General features: G+C 45.9%; 2 protein-coding genes across 2 annotated transcripts; both read left to right on the forward strand.

Annotated features, from left to right (window-relative positions):
• The first annotated feature begins 1,611 nt into the window (after window positions 1-1,611).
• LOC146287219 (26S proteasome regulatory subunit 4) lies at window positions 1,612-6,460 on the forward strand. Its single transcript, XM_084699967.1, has 11 exons — window positions 1,612-1,689; window positions 2,153-2,206; window positions 2,420-2,516; window positions 2,737-2,861; window positions 3,180-3,365; window positions 3,485-3,613; window positions 3,738-3,834; window positions 4,205-4,394; window positions 4,853-5,004; window positions 5,228-5,382; window positions 6,164-6,460. Exons 1-11 carry the CDS (start codon window positions 1,687-1,689, stop codon window positions 6,296-6,298), a joined length of 1,323 nt encoding a protein of 440 aa, XP_084556093.1. The 5' UTR covers window positions 1,612-1,686; the 3' UTR covers window positions 6,299-6,460.
• A 3,046-nt stretch (window positions 6,461-9,506) lies between these two features.
• On the forward strand, window positions 9,507-18,145 carry LOC146287220 (calmodulin-1). The gene is made up of 6 exons (XM_084699539.1): window positions 9,507-9,660; window positions 13,637-13,667; window positions 14,246-14,389; window positions 16,885-16,991; window positions 17,269-17,404; window positions 18,029-18,145. Exons 1-6 carry the CDS (start codon window positions 9,658-9,660, stop codon window positions 18,055-18,057), a joined length of 450 nt encoding a protein of 149 aa, XP_084555665.1. The 5' UTR covers window positions 9,507-9,657; the 3' UTR covers window positions 18,058-18,145.
• Window positions 18,146-19,314: the final 1,169 nt, after the last annotated feature.

The following is a 19,314-nucleotide window of genomic DNA, read 5'->3' on the forward strand; positions in this document are numbered from 1 at the left end:
AGTGTAGAACTGTATAAACAATAAATACGTCTAGATTTATCTTGTCTGATTTGTAGCACATTCTTGTTACATTATTTTAGCAGTCAGAGAGCCAATTCTTTATAAAACAACAAAATGTAGGTATTTTCCAGACCAGTGCACATCTTTAACAACAATTAGTTATTTAGCTGACACTTTCATTCAAAGCACCATATAGGAAGTTGTTGAACTTGCACTTGGTCTGCAGTCAAATGCTTTGCCACTGAGCAATATCTATCCAATAAATCCCCAACATACCTAACACAGCAACCCAAACAGTGTCCTCTGTGACAGATCTTTGAGTATGCTAGATGAGAAATGTGTTTACATGTTGAATATGTATGTAGAAATACATGCCGCTGTGATGAAAATCACACAAACAGAGGTCACAGACCAGCCATCTACTTACAGAATAATAATTTGGTGTTGGATATCCCTGGATACCAACAGGAATGCTCTGATATCTCTCTCATACCCCCTCTCTCTCTCTCCCTGTCTATCTGTCCGCCCCCCCCCCCTCTCTCTCTCTCTTTCTATCTATCTCTCTCTCTCTCTCACCTACTGTTTTACTCTCTCTTTCCATCTTTCTAAACCTCCCCTCTCTCTTCTTCGCATGTCTATGTTTCTTGCTGGAGGTGTTAAAAAGTGAGTCAGAATACTGTTGGACTGTTTAAAAAAAATCACAATGGCTCGTTGATACGACCACCCTCTTTGCCTTTTCACAATTGGTATGCACGATATTCTTTGCGTTATAGCCTAGTGATATGCGTTTGCCGCCTTGTGGAGATTGAGAGAAAATGATAGAAGGCCTACTGAAGACCCACGTTGCATGTTGTCAACCTGTGAGGACCGCAGCCGGAGAGGAGTTATTACATCTCCAATGGGCTACGTAAAATCCAAGCTCTGTTTTTTAAAACATAAAACTTTAAGGTAACAACTAGGAATTAGATGTTTAAATGCTGAAAATCATTTTTACCGTCAACATAGGCAGGTACACCACAAACATATTTACGATGCAATTTGAGTATTTCTACGTTGCTTTGGATAGAAGAATGCTAACAAAACAGTTATATAAATGTAAATCGATAAATCAAAAGGAAATAGGTAACTGGCACTGTTTAGTAGACTACGTCACTGACCATTAAACCACATCACGTACACATCTAAATCATATATTAAACTACACAGTCGGTTAATCACTCTTCGGAGGGCACGGTGTGAATAGAATGTTCTGCCTCGAATGAGCTTTGATCGTGTGATGGGGAGACACGACTTGCCTCTTGTGTATATCCACCCTTGAAACACAGCTTGAAAATGTTGTAGGCCTAATGTATTGCAAATTATATAGCCAACTGTAAACTGCCTTCATCTTCATCAGCTTGAACCGATGTTCGGCTAGTAGATCATGGCTTTAAGTAACACTTTAACATGGCGTTATTTAGGCCTAGGCTACCTTAAAATAATAAAGGTATGTTTACAACAACGGAATGACTGTGGTAAATTGCTATCTTAATGAAGCATGTCGTTGATTGCATTCTTTTTACAGTCATTGATCTCATCAAGTTGACTTAATTAGACTACTTCCTAAATTAGGTTTCGGGCATTATCCTGACCATTTGTCCTTCACGACTTGCCGTAGAAAGACGTCACTTTAGTGAGACAGCAACAATGGTGAGTGAGCAAGCAAATTTATTTCTTATGTTTTCTTAAAATAATTTGCGAAATGGCCTGATGATTCACTGCAATATTGGCATTTAGGAATACAATTTGATCTCATTCCGTGACTCTGAGACATAATATTTCTAGACTTTGAATAATGTCAGACGGACAGATCATGTTAGCCAACAACAGCTAGCTAGCTAGCTAGTCATACAGCACACAACAACTAACACCCGTTGTAGAGATTATTTAGAGCTAGTTGTTTTACATTAGAACATTCTCATTTCCTAGCGTCTGTACTAACTTTTCGAAAGGCGACTACATTTATTGTCACGCCGTTTTCATCATGTAAAGCTCCAGGATAGGTAGAAGAGGAAATAGCTAGCTACCTGTAGATCATAGTTGTCTGGAGATTGTGTGAACACCGCGATGAACATGTAAGCATCGTTTCTAATGGACTTGTCTGTTAATTCAGGGTCAAAGCCAGAGCGGAGGCCACGGTCCTGGAGGGGGCAAGAAGGATGATAAGGTAAGTGGCCGGAGAGAGCGAAGTCCCAGGATCAGGGTTACCCTCCTGGTGTGGGATTCAGTAATAGGAGTGGCACGCAAATATTAAATGTACTTCATCTACACAAATCATTGTAATCCATGGTAATCTGCACTAGTACATTTCTGGACAATTATGGAACCACAACATACAAAAATAGCTATTGTCTGAGTTCTCATTATCTTGGGTTGTCAGGACAAGAAGAAGAAGTATGAGCCTCCCATTCCCACCAGAGTTGGCAAGAAGAAGAAGAGAACCAAGGGACCAGATGCAGCCAGCAAGCTGCCTTTAGGTAGCCCAGCCCAGCCAACACCTCTCTCTCTCTCTCCCTCTCTCTCTCTTTCCCTCTCTCTCTCTCTCCCTCTCTTTCTCATCACTACTATCAGCAGGTTTTATACAGACATAATTAATATTCTTAACACATTTTGTCTGAACCTTTTTAATAGTTCTTCCACTTACGTTATCTGGTGATATGACTGTAACTGTGTGTGTGTGTGTGTTTGCGTCTCCAGTGACCCCGCACACGCAGTGTCGGCTGAAGCTTCTGAAGCAGGAGAGGATCAAGGACTACCTCCTCATGGAGGAAGAGTTCATCAGGAACCAGGAGCAGATGAAGCCTCTGGAGGAGAAACAAGAGGTAGGCCTGCTACTGACACAGTACTGTCACAATACTGACGCAGTACTCTCACGTTACTGACACAGCCATCTCACAATACTGACGCAGTACTCTCACATTACTGACACAGCCATCTCACAATACTGACACTGTACTCACACTGTACTCACACAATACTGACACAGTACTCACATACTGACACCGTTTCATTACAGCATGTGGCTGTAGGGTTGTTTTGTGCATTGTTGGGTTGTTTTCTGCACTTAAAGGTGATTAATGTCTGGAAGTTTTTGGCACAGAGAGATTTTCACCCAGATCACAATGGGTTTCTTCCCCCAGGAGGAGAGGTCAAAGGTGGACGACCTGCGAGGGACCCCCATGTCGGTGGGAACCCTGGAGGAGATCATCGATGACAACCACGCCATCGTGTCCACCTCGGTGGGCTCGGAGCACTACGTCAGCATCCTCTCCTTTGTGGACAAGGACCTGCTGGAGCCGGGCTGCTCTGTCCTCCTCAACCACAAGGTAAACAACAACAACAGATTCCTCTGGAACCAGAGTCCCTGCTCCTGCAGTCTCCAGACTGTCCCCCCTGTCCCTAGACCCCCGAGAGAGCCACATCCTGCTGCTTGTCTGTTCTGCAGGTCCATGCAGTGATCGGGGTGCTGATGGATGACACGGACCCCCTGGTGACGGTGATGAAGGTGGAGAAGGCCCCTCAGGAAACCTACGCCGACATCGGAGGGCTGGACAACCAGATCCAGGAGATCAAGGTTCACATTACAGACCGGCCTTTCACGTGTTCTGCATCCGACAGGAATCCCTTCGCTCGGGTTGTTTTTACTGTGTCTTTTAGCCTTGTCTGACCCTGTCTTCTTCTGTGGTGTTTGTGTGCAGGAGTCTGTGGAGCTTCCTCTGACACACCCAGAGTATTATGAGGAGATGGGCATCAAGCCGCCCAAGGGAGTCATCCTGTACGGAGCCCCAGGCACAGGTGGGTCAGACCCCAGGCACAGGTGGGTCAGACACCAGGGACAGGTGGATCAGACACCAGGGACAGATGGGTCAGACCCCAGGCACAGGTGGGTCAGACCCCAGGGACAGGTGGGTCAGAACCCAGGGACAGGTGGGTCAGAACCCAGGGACAGGAAGCACACAGAGGCTGGATTCATTTAGCAGATTCTCGGCTTCATCTTCTTTAAGCAGACACTTTCACGCAAAGCATTCTGCCTCCTGAGCTCTTCCATTGAGCTAAACCCATCCTATAATACACAAATCGATACTGAGGATTTGTTCAAAATAAATATAAGGACACATAAGAATCATCATGATCGCTTACTGATTGCTCCCCCCTCCCCCTCCAGGTAAGACTCTATTGGCCAAGGCGGTGGCCAACCAGACGTCGGCTACGTTCCTGCGTGTGGTGGGTTCAGAGCTCATCCAGAAGTATCTGGGGGATGGGCCCAAGCTCGTGAGGGAGCTGTTCAGGGTGGCTGAGGAGCACGCGCCCTCCATCGTCTTCATAGACGAGATCGACGCCATCGGAACCAAAAGGTGCTGCCTGTGGGAGTGTGTGTGTTGGGTGTTGGGGTGTGTGGGTTAGTGTGTATTGTATCTGGGAGTGTGTGTGTATGGGGTGGAGAGACGTATGTAAGGGAGTGTGTGTGTGTGTGCGTGTGCTTACTGGCCTGTGTCTGGTGACTCAGTGTGAAGGCATGGTGCGAGCAACACCATGTGTCTCTGCGTTAATTAGTTAGTACCGTCAGGTGACTGTGTGAGTTAGTGTATGAATATGTGTAAGACAGGCTTGGGATGCTGCAAGTCAGAGAGAAAACATGAGGAGAGCTCCGTAGATGCTGTGTGTCTGTAGGTCTGTCTCTGTGTCTGCCTTAAGCTGGTAGTGCATTTCTGAGATCCATGATCTGCTGCTGGAGCCTACTTTCTGTATGCGTTGTTTGAATATCGTTGTGGATAAAGGCATTTGCTGAATGAATATGTTGTCTGTGCCTTAGATACGACTCTAACTCTGGAGGAGAAAGGGAGATTCAGAGAACCATGCTGGAGCTGCTTAACCAGCTGGATGGTTTTGACTCCAGGGGGGACGTCAAGGTCATCATGGCCACCAATAGAATAGAGACCCTGGACCCTGCACTTATTAGACCTGGTGAGGATAGAAAACACACACACAAACACACACAAACAAGCTTCCTTCCATTTACTCTCACAAACTCTCCTACTCCCTCTCCCCTGTTCTTGTGCTCTTTCTCACTCTCTTTTTCCCTTCCTTCCTTCCTCCCCCTCCCTCTCTCTCTCTCTCTCTCCCTTCCTCCCTCCCTCCTTCTCACTCTCTCCTAACTTTCTGTTGCAAATCCATATTTCTAATTCAGGGAGAATCGACAGAAAGATTGAGTTCCCCCTGCCTGATGAGAAGACCAAGCGGAGGATCTTCCAGATTCACACCAGCAGGATGACTGTGGCCGACGACGTCACCCTGGACGAGCTCATCCTGGCCAAAGATGATCTCTCCGGAGCCGACATCAAGGTACGCGCCACAGTCTGCAGCTGAACAAGGACATCCCAGTGTGTTGTGCTCTAGCTTACTGTAGGGGTTAATGCATTGGATGTTATATAATCTATTTACTTAGTAGACCTTTTTTCCCCAAAGCGACGTACAGAGAAATATGAACCTCCTTGTTCTGTAGTTCATATGCTCTGCCACTGGGCTATACCAATAAGTAGCATGTCTGTTCCTTTGTATTCTGAGAAGATCCACGTCAGCCCTCTAATCATGATGTGTTTCATGTGCGCTACCCTAACATCATCAAACGGAACATTTTCCATACCCCCTTTATGTCATAAAGCTTCATCTGCAGGGATGGGGTCCCCAGTACACGCTCTGATACAGCTGTGCTGCCCTCTAGTGGCGGTGCCCGGCGGCATGCCGGAGCCACAGAGCTCAGCAGATGTTTTTTACCCGAAGCGACGGACAGGGGTGGAGTTATGCCTGCGGCCTCTTAATCTGCAGTGAAGTCCTCTACCACTCAGCTCCACCCACCCCAGTGTCCTCGGGAAGAGTGTCCAGCATTGTAGTTTCACAGTGAAGCCTTGTTTTATTTCACCCTTATTAACATGATAACCTATATCTCGCTCTCTGTCTTGTTTTCTCTCTCTTTCTTCCTCATTCTTTTCTCTCTGCTTCTTTCACTCTTCTTCTCTTCCTCTGTCTTCCTCTTCCTCTCATCCTCTCTTCTTTGCTCTTTCTGTCTACCTGTTTCCTCTCCCGTCTTCCTCTCCTCTGTTTGCTGGCCTCTTCTCCCTCCCAGGCTATCTGTACAGAAGCAGGCCTAATGGCCCTCCGAGAGCGCAGGATGAAGGTCACCAACGAGGACTTCAAGAAGTCCAAGGAGAACGTCCTCTACAAGAAACAGGAGGGAACCCCCGAAGGACTATACCTCTAACCCCTGACCCCTCCCCGTGTGAAAGAGAAGCCAGGCTCCTGCAGTTTGTCTACCCTGAGAGTTTTGATATATTTTGTGCATGGCTTAATGTTTGAATTCCCACCTTTTGTTATGTTTCATGTGGTCCGTCTGTATATGACAATAAAAAACGTTGTACTGTGAGCATGTGTTGATATTTATCCATGTTTTATTTCATATTGGACATGTGACCAGTCTTCCTGTGAGGTTCAGTCGATCCCTCAGTGTTTGAGCCATGTAAGAATGAACCACAAACTATTCACCCAGACACGGTCACGACGGTTTAGTTTTACTCGTCATGAGAAGGACGAGACAAAACCGAGAACTTTACGCAATTCTCAAATGTGTAATTATTCACTTCTCTACGTCCTCCATGCTGGTGCTACAAATGACTCATCGCAGGCGTCACGAACGCCTGGCTGTCCCAGGTCTTGCTGGATTAGGCTACTCATGTAAGAGGTATGAGCGGCGGTAGATCCAGCTGGTTCGAACCTCTCACGGCTCACATGCCCAGTTATCGACTTCCCTGCTGGGATCCCAGTTTTGCAGTGGGGCTGTAGCGTTCATGGAGAGTAGATCGCTGGGCACGTGTCGCCGAGTTGTGCGGTTGCCTCTAAACGAGTTCACATCTTGTCATAGTTCCATTACAAGTGCCAACAGCACCTCCATCTGTTCATCACCCCGGGCTTTCTTGCCATTTACGTCTCGAACTTTCGGTTCTGGTGCAAGGTGGCCCTGCTCTTCACTCCTAATTAGTTCTGAAGCTAGGTTCATGGAACTTTTTAATGTTGGGGGTTTAGCGCTGTGGACATTTAAACGTAAATCACCACTTTCAACATGTCATGAAATAATTGCAAACCAGTTTTGGCTGACCTGATAGCGACTCTGCCAGCAGGGGGTACTGCAGAGTTTGTTTTTCAAAATACGTTTTACTTCATTATCTTAACACAAAGGCATAATAGTGCGTTTTACGTAAATTATCAGTGTGGGCTAAGGATGATGAGGCGTGTGGGCAAATATGAACCCAGCCCAACACTCCAAGCAAAAAAAAAGCTCAAAAACGACATCCACACTTTAAATTGTGTGAAAACGCGATGAAACAGAATTTGATTTCTTGTGGGGTTTATTTCAAAAACACCCATATTCCAACATAGCGAGCTGCTTAATCCTGCTAAGCCGCTCAGGCAGTAGCGCTGCAGTTTGACACTTGGAGAAAAGCAACATTGATTTAATTCCACTTGATGTGAATCCATGTGTAACTTTGTAGGCCTACTCAGCAGAAAGGCCCATGCAGCACCCCCGTTTAGGCTTGAGTGAGAATGCTGCCGCAGCCTCTACTTGACTCAACTCTCCACGGCATCTTTATTAAATCAGTCACGCATTTCAACCGCAGCTGCGGGCTAGCTCGCACATCGTAGCACATTCAGCAAACAGTGAAAAACGAATTTAATTGAAGCGTGGCGTGTAGGCATGTGGTGGAGATTCGTCGGTGAATGGACAGAGGAGGGATATTCTAATGAGACATGCCCAATCAATTCAAGGGATAGTGCTAAGTAGTTTGACACGCACGTGCATGAGAATGTAGCCTATATGACGGCTTGGACTAAGGCAGGCCTGAGAAGTATTTTAACGAGCCTACAGAAACTTGGCTATGCCAAGTTTGTGTATATTTTCACGGGATAGCCTAATTTACACTGATAAAAGTTTATTTTGTAGCTTATGTACATAGGCCCATCCCTGGCTATTTGAATGAACACCTTACGGGCTCTATGGAAACAGCATTGACCACGTGGTGGTGCTTTGGTCTATCACTCCATCCTATACTACAACTTTATTCTGTAAAGGTAACTCACCGGACAATTCTCGACACTTCACCTAAAGCCTATAGTTAGGTCCTGGCTAGTAATCTGAGGGTTGCCAGTTCGATTCCCGGCCGTGCAAAATGACGTTGTGTCCTTGTGCAAGGCACTTCACCCTAATTGCCTCGGGGGAATGTCCCTGTACTTGCTGTAAATCGCTCTGGATAAGAGCGTCTGCTAAATGACTAAATGTAGGCTAAATATATAGGATGTAGCGTTCAAACACAATCCAATGTAATTGAATTAACCTCCTTTATTCATTTTAATTTAGTCTTATCTTTAGCAAATGTAATAACATGACATTAAGAGATACATTTTCGTATGGATATGTCCACGCTATAGAATACCGCTCAAAAAAATCAATTATAATCTGGAGTTTTTATCCCATTTACACTACCGCAGTTCTCTTTCATTCTTAAATTCCGCGTCTCCACTAGCACTTCAAGTAGTGTCCGCCTCATCCAATGGCAAGTCTCGGTATTTTCAACTCCCCGCACTTGTCAGGCTCCGATTCACAATTAAGATACATGTTCTCAGAGTAAAATGTTTCAATTGAACTGATCTGACCACCATCGGCACTGAGATACATTCGATTTATATTTATTGTATTTATGGGATCTTGACGAAGCCCTACTGCCTGGTGCAATGCAGGTCCGACGTAGCCAATAATTGCCTGCAATACATGGAGTATAATATTGCGGCTCTGTTGTAACCAATCAGACGCGCTGTCACAGAACAGCATAGCAAATTCTCTAGTGTCAACGAGGCAGCCTTTTCATGCACTGGAAATATCCATCCGCCAAAGTAGTTCCGCGCATGTGGTGATTCTTGAGGCCTACTTTTTCTATAGCCTGTACTGTCAGGTTTGATATGTGCAAAATGCAGACTCTCAAGAGATATTCAGTGTGTTGTATTTAACTGTAACTCGATGTAGGCCTATTACAGGGCTTGTGCTCAATTGGGTTGTAAAATATAGACACACAATTTTAGATCCATTAGAGAAATGGAGCGAGGTTTCACTGGTGTGTCCTCCGCCTGGCAAAAATGCCATTGATGTATTAGCATCTTATTCATATTGAAACTCGTGAACCTTATTACAGTTTTCTATGTATTGTACATAATGCCATTCAATCTACAGACATACCACATTTTGACCAGATTGTGGCGCAGTCTGACATGGCGTAAACTATATCTATCAGGACAGCAATCTGTATTACCGTTCTATAGTAGGCTCGTCCACCGCTGCTAGGTCTGTGGGTGACGTGTCTCCGCCTTTTAGGGAGGGAACTCCGGCCAAATATCTGCAGCATAGAATAAGGAAGTGAGTGATCAGTGCTAGTGTGGCGGAGGGATACAGAGCTAACCTCATTCTAACCACGGCGAATATACACACCTCTATCTTGCTGATAGAACTCCATCTAAGGAACGAGAGCACTCGTCGTCTGCTTCTCAGATAGGCTAATCAGCTCAGACTCGTCAAACATGGTATGTATTTTAATTACATAGCTTTACCAAATTATTTGAATTTGGACAAGAAAGAAAAGTGTCAAATGTTAATTGAACGTCATTCATTGCTGCATTTTACGTCGGGGTTTTATCAGGGGTTTGAACTGGGACGATTATAAAGCTGGTTATTGTGTTTTTATTTAGCCTATACTTGTTGCCAAGAATAAGCATTGGAGTTGGACTATGCACTGGGATATTTAAATTATATTCACCGTTAATTTATCTAGGGCGATGCAACTGTCAAAATGGAGTGGGATTCCGTGATAAGTGCGCAATTCTGAAGGCATAGGTTAGTCGGGTCCGTGGCTATATCGGGTCATGTTGCTGGCTCTTGGGTGCCATGGTGCAGATTGAATTAAACATTGAACCGGATTAATAAAATCGGTATGAATGACAAGCAATGCTCTACGAGCTCAGTTTGTTTATGCAGTTTAGGGCTATCAAGTAAACCAGGAGAGTCGTTGTTCCTGCGAATTAGTGTAGCCAAGACCAGCCCTACTACCCTATAAGTTACAGCTGTAATTTATATAGGGTAATGCGATTTTATGAAGTTGTTTGCCCCTTAAAAATGCATGTCATCGGCTATAATTAAAAAGGTATTTTAGGGAAAATTCGAGTTCAAATTGTTGCCTAACCACGATGAAAATATCCTCATTGTATTGTCAATGTTCCGCAACAGAAATCGCCCATCGCCTTCTAACTGGGAATGTGGCAAATTTAAACAGTGTAGCCGATCATATACCATTGGGCCAGATTAGACTGCGAAATGGTTCTAATGTTTATCGTTGACTGTACTGAGCTATCTCGACATATGCTGACTTATTTGCTTGTCTTGTACAAATTTAAATCGTATGCAAATTCTGTGCTTATTTTTCTGAGCTCACTTCGCTGAGCGCTCTGACCCTATATAAGCTTCAAGTGTTGAGTTCTGGTCATAACTAAATCCTCTAAAATGTACAATATCTAAACAGAGCAATGCATCACTTTGATATACTAGTTCAAATATTGGATGATTGTTTGCCAAGATGATGTAACACACTAAAGACTCCAAAATTCACAGAGAGGGAGGCACACACCAACACGGTCATTGACTCTATTTCATATTCATTCATTATCAATATGAGCGGTCAGACATCGAGCAAAATTAAGTGTGGATTATGAACAATCAGCCTGGCATCACAAATCGATCAGAGACGCAATGCAAATCAGGATGTGAGAAGGGGCCTCTCAGTTAATGTATTGACCATCATCACTGAATAATCATCCAGGGTTCAGGAGAGTACAGACATAAGCTACATCTCATTTGTCCCCTCAGTGATCCAATATCCCATATCATGAAATCCGGCTGCATGTGGGCTCACATTGTACCCTGTTATTATGTAAACCACAAGGGGTTTGGATCTCTCCCTCTCGTTCTCTTTCTTTCTACCTATCAGTTCAGAAAAGTTTAATCCACAAGCCTTAACCTTTGTACGCTTCACTACCGCCTGCTATTGAGATGGAAGTATTTACTAAGTAGGCCTAGCGTACTAAGGCCTATCCTATTCCAGGTCCAGTTTTGTTTGCGGGCCCATGTTTAGTAACTTGGAGGACATCTGATCCAGTGCATTGAATCATTTATGATGTTGGCAGCCAGCTCTTCTCCTGGGCAAGGTAAACTGCTATCAGAAGTAGAGTCTACAGTCCGCTCTAGAGCCCGTAGGGTGGAGCTTCTGGTTCCTCCCCCACCATCTAGGAAGAAAAAGTGTTCAGCATTATCATGAAGCTTTTTTTCTTTCCCTTGTGTGTGTACACAGAGGCAAGTGTATATGTCATATGTAAATCCTAGCCAATGTTTACAGTTAATCTCTCCACACTTTAAAGAAGAGAACTGACAGAGGACTAGTTGCTTTGCAAATTTTTACGAGGTGGCTCATACAGGCTTAGCTGCTCTGCAGAGCCATGGCCCAGTAAACTGGTTTTCTGCTCCATGGGAGGGATGGACCGACGAGTGGTTGACCGGCTCATGGCAGCTATGTAGAGGCTCATGCCAGGATCCTCCCTCCTACCCCTCTCCAATCTGGCTGCCCTCAGAGAGCTAGTGCTGGGACAACACTCTCTCCATAGGACAACATGAGTCAGGGGGAGTTTCCTGTGTGTGTGTGCGGGCGTGTTTATCCTCCTGAGTGTTATGGCTTGGTCCTCGCAGTTAGATCCTGCGTGGAGTCAGCTATCCGCTGACCGCCCGTGGTCCTCAGACCTGGCCCATGGTGGACCACATCCCCACTCGGGCTGTGCAGTGTTCAGCAATGATCCTAAGAGAGGTTGTAGCTCTCCCTAAGGGTGGCCCCGAGGGGCCCAGCTGGAACAGGACAGACTGGGGTTGGTCCCGGAGCTGAGCTCCAGTGCTGTCGGGGAGGGAGGGAGGGAAGATGTGGGCAGGGCTGGTAGTAGAGCTGTACCGCGAGGACTGGGTCTCTTTCAGAGGATTGGCTCCACTGAGTCACTGAACTCAATGTCCAGGACAGAGACGGAGAAGGAGAGGGGGGGGGGGGGATTGGGGGTGATACAGGGAGAGAACACAGTCCTGAGAGGGGGAGTGGTGAGAGAGGGAGGGGGATATGTGAGCGGAAGATAATTCATAGCAATGTCCATTAGATCATTACCCCCTCTCCTCATAGTAGAATCATTTTATTTCGCTAATCTCCCAGATGGAGAGGAACCGAGGGAGGCAGAGATGGCAAGGGATACAACAAAAACCCAAATGCTATTGTGTGGAGTTTAACTGAATCATGTCAGCTAATCATATTACGGTTGTTGAAGTTATCCTTTGCAGTCTGAAGTCATGTCATTACTGGAATCAATATATCCTCAGTCATATGAAATGTATTTTGTCTTAGACTTCAGAACAACTCTACAGAACTAAACCACATGAGCAAAGATCCACAGTCAGATTTGCCTTTCCTGATGAGCTGAGGAACGGGAACCAGAAATTGCATCATTAGCAATAGGCCACCTTACAATGGCACTTTTCTATTTCCCATTTGAAGTGAAGCAGCTCTCCCAGAGAGCTGCCTGTGAGATGTTGAGATGTGGCAGGATCCAGGTGGTGTCAGTCTCCATCAACGTGTGTTGTAGGACTGCAGTGGGGCAGAACGGTGTACTTTGGCTTATTCACAAGAAACATGGCTATGGAAGTATTGTCATCTAGAGTAAAATGTGTGTGCTGCTCTTGTTCTCTTTCCCTGCTCGCTTTTTCTCAACCACACAACAAACCCAACATTGTGCATGTGCGGTCCTGTTTCCCTGCCATCCCGATGATGTCAGGGGTTTGTTGCCGTAATAAGAATAACACGCATGTACAAGGTGTGTGCCCGAGGGAGTGGCTGGTGTTAACAGGGTATTAGTGTTTTAACCCTTTGCTGCCCATGCGTGTTTGAAATCAGAGGCCCCTTCTTTGCAAGACTTCATCCCTCTGTGGGTCCTGGCTACATCCCTCTGCTATGACTCATAATATCCACTAACCACCGGGGGTGGGGGTGGGGGGTGTTACCAGGGTTGGGTGGACTCCCTGTTCTCCCCTTGGTTCCCCTGGCCTGTTTATTTGTCTTTTTCTTTTTGACTTGTTCCACCCATTCTACATCCCACAGGGTGGAGACGGGCTATTTTTTTTGTGTCGGGTCAAACTGTCGCAGTGCAAAACTGTCACATGGTAGAGGGACGGGGTTTGTCATAGGACTGTGGAGGGCCCAACGCACAGGCATCACTTGTTTAGTTAGACCCTGGGGGGGGAGAGGAGGGGTGGATGGGGGAAGGGATGTGGCAGAGGCAGGCTGGAATGGGTGAGCAAGAGAGGGAGGGATAGATGGGTGGGCAGGGGAAGGGAGGATGAAGGAAGGGCACTGACAATGACTAAGGAGATTGGTATTCAGATTAACAATTGAGTAACTTCCTCCTCCCTGTTTCTTCTCTCCAGGCCGACCAGCTAACAGAGGAGCAGATTGCAGGTAAGAACAGCACTCACTCTACAACCCCTGCCTCACAGGACCCTCCAGGCACCCTACCCCACCACCCCAGCATAGCACAGGAAACCTGGTTACCATCTTCTTCACTAACTCCATGTTACTGAGGGGGAATGAAATGAAGAACCCTAGCTGAATAAAATACTGGGTCTGTGATGAATACTTTACTGTTGTTGTCTTCAGTTACATAAAACTGAAGCCCTTGGTGGTTAATTAGCTTGTGCAGTGAGCGCCAATGCTATAGTATACTTCAAACATCTAGCCCTCAGTGTTTCCTCCTGGTCTCTCTGTATCTGGCGCTGAAAACACTTCACCACTGAGAGCCAATGTGGATATTGAATGAGTTGGTAATGAACGTAACTTTTCGGGTCTTAACTTCTAACTTGGTTTCTTTTTCGGGTTGTTTTATATGTTTGGATGAAGATATTATGATGCAGAGCGTTCTGGAGTTATGTCACTTCTCCAAAGGCGTTCGACTCCATTGTTCAAGTTTCTCAAGTGGCGGTTTTGGACCGTGGGGCTGATTTTGACTTTCTCTCCTTACCTCCTCTCTCCCTCTCCAGAGTTCAAGGAGGCGTTTTCCTTATTCGACAAGGATGGCGACGGCACCATTACGACCAAGGAGCTGGGCACAGTTATGCGGTCGCTGGGTCAGAACCCCACAGAGGCAGAGCTGCAGGACATGATCAACGAGGTGGACGCAGACGGTCAGTACCCTCCTCCCTCATTGGTGCAAAGGGTGGAGTGTAAACCTGATTGGTTGGAAAGTGAGAATTGTTCTCTTGTCTGTCAGGACTGGGACATCAAGTCACTCCTGTCAGCAATTGTGATCAAAAGAAAGAAATGCGCTTCTCAGATTTTTCTGTCTTAGTATCGTACTGTGTACAGTATAGCTTCATGACTGCACCGCGAGCAGTTTAGTCACTGTCAGCGATGAAGGAGTGGCGTGTGACAGGAGGACAGCAGAGTCCTCGCTTCTGCCTTCAGCACTAGTGAGAGGATCAGACTTGGTGACAGGAGTGTCATGGTGTCAGCATCCACTAACACAAGGGAAGGAGGGAGGGAGGCATGGAGAGAGAGGAATTGAGGGATGGAGGGACACGGTCATCTAAGAGACCTGCTGACTTGTGTGAAATGGGGACCCACCTACCAATGTGCAATGTTCCTGTGTACTGCTGGACCACCATGCTGGCTGGATACCTCCCAGTGTGACAGGAGAGGATCCAGGATTGGAGATGGAGTTCTATTCTTCTCCTCCCCATGCCCCTTTTCTCCGAGCCATCTCTTCTTTCTCTGCCCCTTTCTCCGCCTCATCCCTCTCTCGTCCCATCCTCACCTCCACACGTCCTCACATCCACGTCCCCCCATCCGCCCTGCCCTCTTCTGCATTGCCTCCCGTGGCTGATGCAATCTAGGTCAGACGCCAGCGAAGCCAGTCATGGAAAATAAAAGCGATGACATAATCCACTCTGCCGCTGGAGCCAAAGTGTGCCACTTCACACAGTCAGTGCCCTGTGATGCTCAGCCATGCTTCAGGACAGGGCCCGGGAAAAACTAGGACCTGACAGAGACCAGGTCTGTCTGGGGTAACCAACATAAGATCCACTGGTGGGTGCAGCAAAACTGTCCACAGATGAATGGGGAGACGAGTAGAAAAAGTTAATTTTTTCGTCCGCTGTGACGTGGGAGGACTTTGTGACGAATGTTTCTAAAACGGTCCTTCCGATTTGTGAGTGGTGTGAAGTTGCGTCTGACCACACAGAGGCAGGACTGCGTCTGCCTACTGGGAGTTGACGTCAACAGCGCAGCCTCTCGTATGTAATCGCACCGTCACCCACTCGTTCCCTCGCTCCGTCTCCCTCGCTCCGTCTCCTGCGCCCACGCTCTCCCTCGCATACATTGAGGCGGGCCCAAGATTCATCCAGCTGAGCAGATCCGATCTCACTGCTGGCCTCCTTCCCTTCTTTCTACCTCTCCCTCCCCCTCTTTCTTTTTCTGTTTCCCTCTCCTCTCCTTTCTCCTTCTCAGTCTCTCCCTTTCTCTTGCGTTTCCCCTCCACCTCTCTCTTCCTCTCGTTCTGTCTCTGACCCTCTCGATCTTCCTCACTCTCTCTTGCTTGTTGTCCGTCCGTCTCTATCTATTTCCCTCCCTCCCTCTCCAGTAGTTTGTCCACTGTTGAGTTTTCCTGTCCAGGCTGGTTACAGGGTCTCCCTTGTGGCAGCCTTGTACTCCCGGGGCTGTCTGGCCAGGCTGGATACCATGTCCTTAGACTGCGAGCCCTGGCTGTTAGATATCCTTCTCTGCCTCGCTGTCTGACCCCTAGCATAGCTCTTCCTCTCTGCCTCGCATCTCCAGCCTCTAGGTTTCCCCTTGGTGCCGTGCTACGCTGTTTTAATCCCAGTCCAAGCGGGCCCATCATCCCCACGCCGTGCTAATCCCACATGGTCTCGGCTTTCCCTCTGAGATACTGACCTGCCCTCCAATCCCAACGCAGATCACTGTGCTTTTATTTTTACCTAACCTTAATCACAGGGCCTCTCTCACACACTGCCACCGCCTTCGCTAGCTCCTGCGTGCGTGGATCGGTTTCGGTGCGGCGATGAGACCCCCGCCCCGGCGACATGAGAAGTAGATTACAGATCACTTCCTGTCCAGGGTCGTTACAATCACCCCCCAGTAGTCCCAGCTGGGGCATAAGCCTGCTTATTGACCTCCAGGAATTCTGACCTCGGTTCCATCCATTTATCCCCCTACTCACCCTCCCAGATTTGACATGGAGGCCCACACATCTCCTTAGACAGGCTGGCTGGGAGGGATGAGGAGTGGGGAGGGAAGCCGGGGCTGAGTGTGTGACCTCTTCCATCTCTATCTGACGGGAAGAAAGAGAGGTCTGATTTATGGTGCTCTCCTCAGGGGAAGCCTGCATTATGGATGAGCAAGCGAGTGAGGATGGCGTAGGTGCCGTGTACACACACGCTAACATACACATCTTTTCTGCTGTGAAAAGAACACCTGTTTGCGTCTGTGCTCATCCTCCGAACGTGTCAGTCAGGGAGCTGCTGTCTGCTGAGAAACAGACCACCATCTCACTCACAAGCTCCTCCTTCATTACAGGAGAACTACTGTACCATTTATATTTATTATTAAAAAAACTAGAAAAGGTACATTGGTTCCTCATCGTTTTTCTGTGTGTCCTTCACAGGCAATGGAACCATTGACTTCCCAGAGTTCCTCACCATGATGGCCAGAAAAATGAAGGACACAGACAGCGAAGAGGAGATCCGTGAAGCTTTCCGGGTATTTGACAAGGTAAAATTGAGTAGTCATATTCGCTCTACTTGAATACTTGTCTATTACTACTAGTGCTAGTACTAATACTTCTTACAATACACTGTACTACTTTAATACTTAATGGAAGTTGAGGAAAACGAAGTAAGAAGCTTCATCCAACCAGTTAAATCTCTTACTGCAAAACAGGTGTATGCTCTTGAGATTCGCCAAATACTTCCTGTTTTCCTGACTTAATTGTCCAACTGGGCTTTCCTCTGTCACCGTCCAATGGGATATCCATGTGCTCAAATTCCAGGATGGCAACGGCTACATCAGCGCGGCGGAGCTGCGTCACGTGATGACGAACCTGGGGGAGAAGCTCACAGACGAGGAGGTGGACGAGATGATCCGAGAAGCAGACATTGACGGAGACGGTCAGGTCAACTACGAAGGTGAGGAGGAGTTGGGGCTGGGAGCTGGGGTTAGGGTTAGTCTGGTAGACAGTGTTAGCACAGACACTTAAGAACCACCATTCACTCTCTTTGTCTTGTCTCTCACTCTCTTCTCTCTCTACCCTCCCCCTACTATACATTTTTCCACACATTTTACAAAAGACTGCGCTCATTTTCTAGAAGGCTATTGACATAATATCAACAGTCCATAAGGCTGGAAGGTATGCCACTTTCTAGCTCTCACTGGGCCTGTAAACTGAATAAGGCGTTTCTCTTTTTCCTCCATTTGTTTCTCCTTCTCTCCCTTTATCTTTCTCCCAATGCAATGAAAGCTTTTACTCTCTCTCTTGCATTCATTCAGTCTCTTATTTGATTGATCCCTAACTTTCCCTCCCTCTCTGTCTCTGGTTGTTGTTTACACAGCATGGTGACTTTTTTAATCAGATGAGCTTAATGAGATGAACATGGAAGCCGTTTGTAAACGGGACACTAATTTGGATATGTGTTCTGAACCTTTTCTACTTAATTAAAAGATTAATAAACCATTTAGAAGATGGTTTACCCTTTTGGCATTTTGCCAGGAACAGTGTTGTAATCCTTGTATTGTTGTCTCTCTCTTCTCAGAGTTTGTACAGATGATGACTGCAAAGTGAAGCTTGGCCACCCTGTTCCGCCCCCTAGAAGAAAAAAAAAATATAATGTTTTACTTACCTCTTGGAAAAAAAAATGTTCATTTATTCATACTGTTTCTGTATAGAAAATTATTGAATGTTGAAATAAGATATCCTTCTGTTCACACAGAAAAACAAAAAGAGATCCTAAAAATTAAAAAAAAAAAAAGACAAAAGTACAAAAATATCTGCATGAGAAATGGTTAGTGATCCTGTCCCCAAAGATAACTTTAGCATCAGTACTTAAAGAGAAAAAAACAAATCTGCTACCTTCCAACTGAAGCAAAGCATTTGGTGAACTCCTTCCAGTTCCATTTGCTGGTGGTGAAGTTTGGGCTGGCGGCCACCTTGTCTTCTGTTCTTCATGCATGCAGCTTGAGACTGCAGCCCTTCTCCTGCCAGTCACTGCGTGCAGATTCCACTGGCCTGTCCTGTCGTTGGTTTGGTACAGTTTTTTGTATTTGGAAAAGGAACCTGGTTCTGATTCAAGATGAAAGTGGAACAGGACTTAATTGTATGCTAGTTAAAAGATATAAAAATACATAATGTACAAAAAAAGATAAATAAATATATATATATATATATATATATATATATATATATATTTATTACATTTTCAAATGTTTGGCATGTTATTATTTTTTTTTTTAATGTTCTTTGGACGGCCATCTACTATTTGTGTGTCCTTCCTTGAAAACAGGAAGTGCTTCAGAGTCTTACAGTGAGATTGTCTTTTCCGTTTTTTTTTTGTCCTCTTTCTGGCAAAGGAGAATCACTTTCTTCATGTTATTCTTTTGCTCTGTACCTTGACTGGGACGCGAGCAAGGTGGGAAGCGTCATGGTCTGTGTCGGCAGGCTGTCAGGAGTATTTTATTTGCTGTTCCGCTGGGTTCAGTTTACATCCATTCCAAGTTGTACATGCTAATAGTCTTTCTTTTTTTTTCTTTTTTTTTTTTTTTTTTCAAATAAAAAAAGACCATGAACTTTAATCATTGTGTCATGTGGTCCTTGTATGTGTTACCGTAGCAGTGTTTTATTTTTATAAATGTAAACGGGGGGGGGGGGTCCAAAAGTCTGAACATGTATCTCATGTTCACAGACTTTTGGACCCTCCCGTTTTATATTTATAAAAATAAAACACTTTTCTAAGGCAAGGTCTTCTTAGACCAGAGAACTCTCTAATGAAACCATTGCTTCTACAACTGAGACACACAGGCACACACATCTATGAATCTATGA

This window comes from Hypomesus nipponensis, chromosome 6, assembly GCF_054491055.1.
Source record: "Hypomesus nipponensis isolate SF chromosome 6, ASM5449105v1, whole genome shotgun sequence".
Lineage (NCBI taxonomy): Eukaryota > Metazoa > Chordata > Actinopteri > Osmeriformes > Osmeridae > Hypomesus > Hypomesus nipponensis.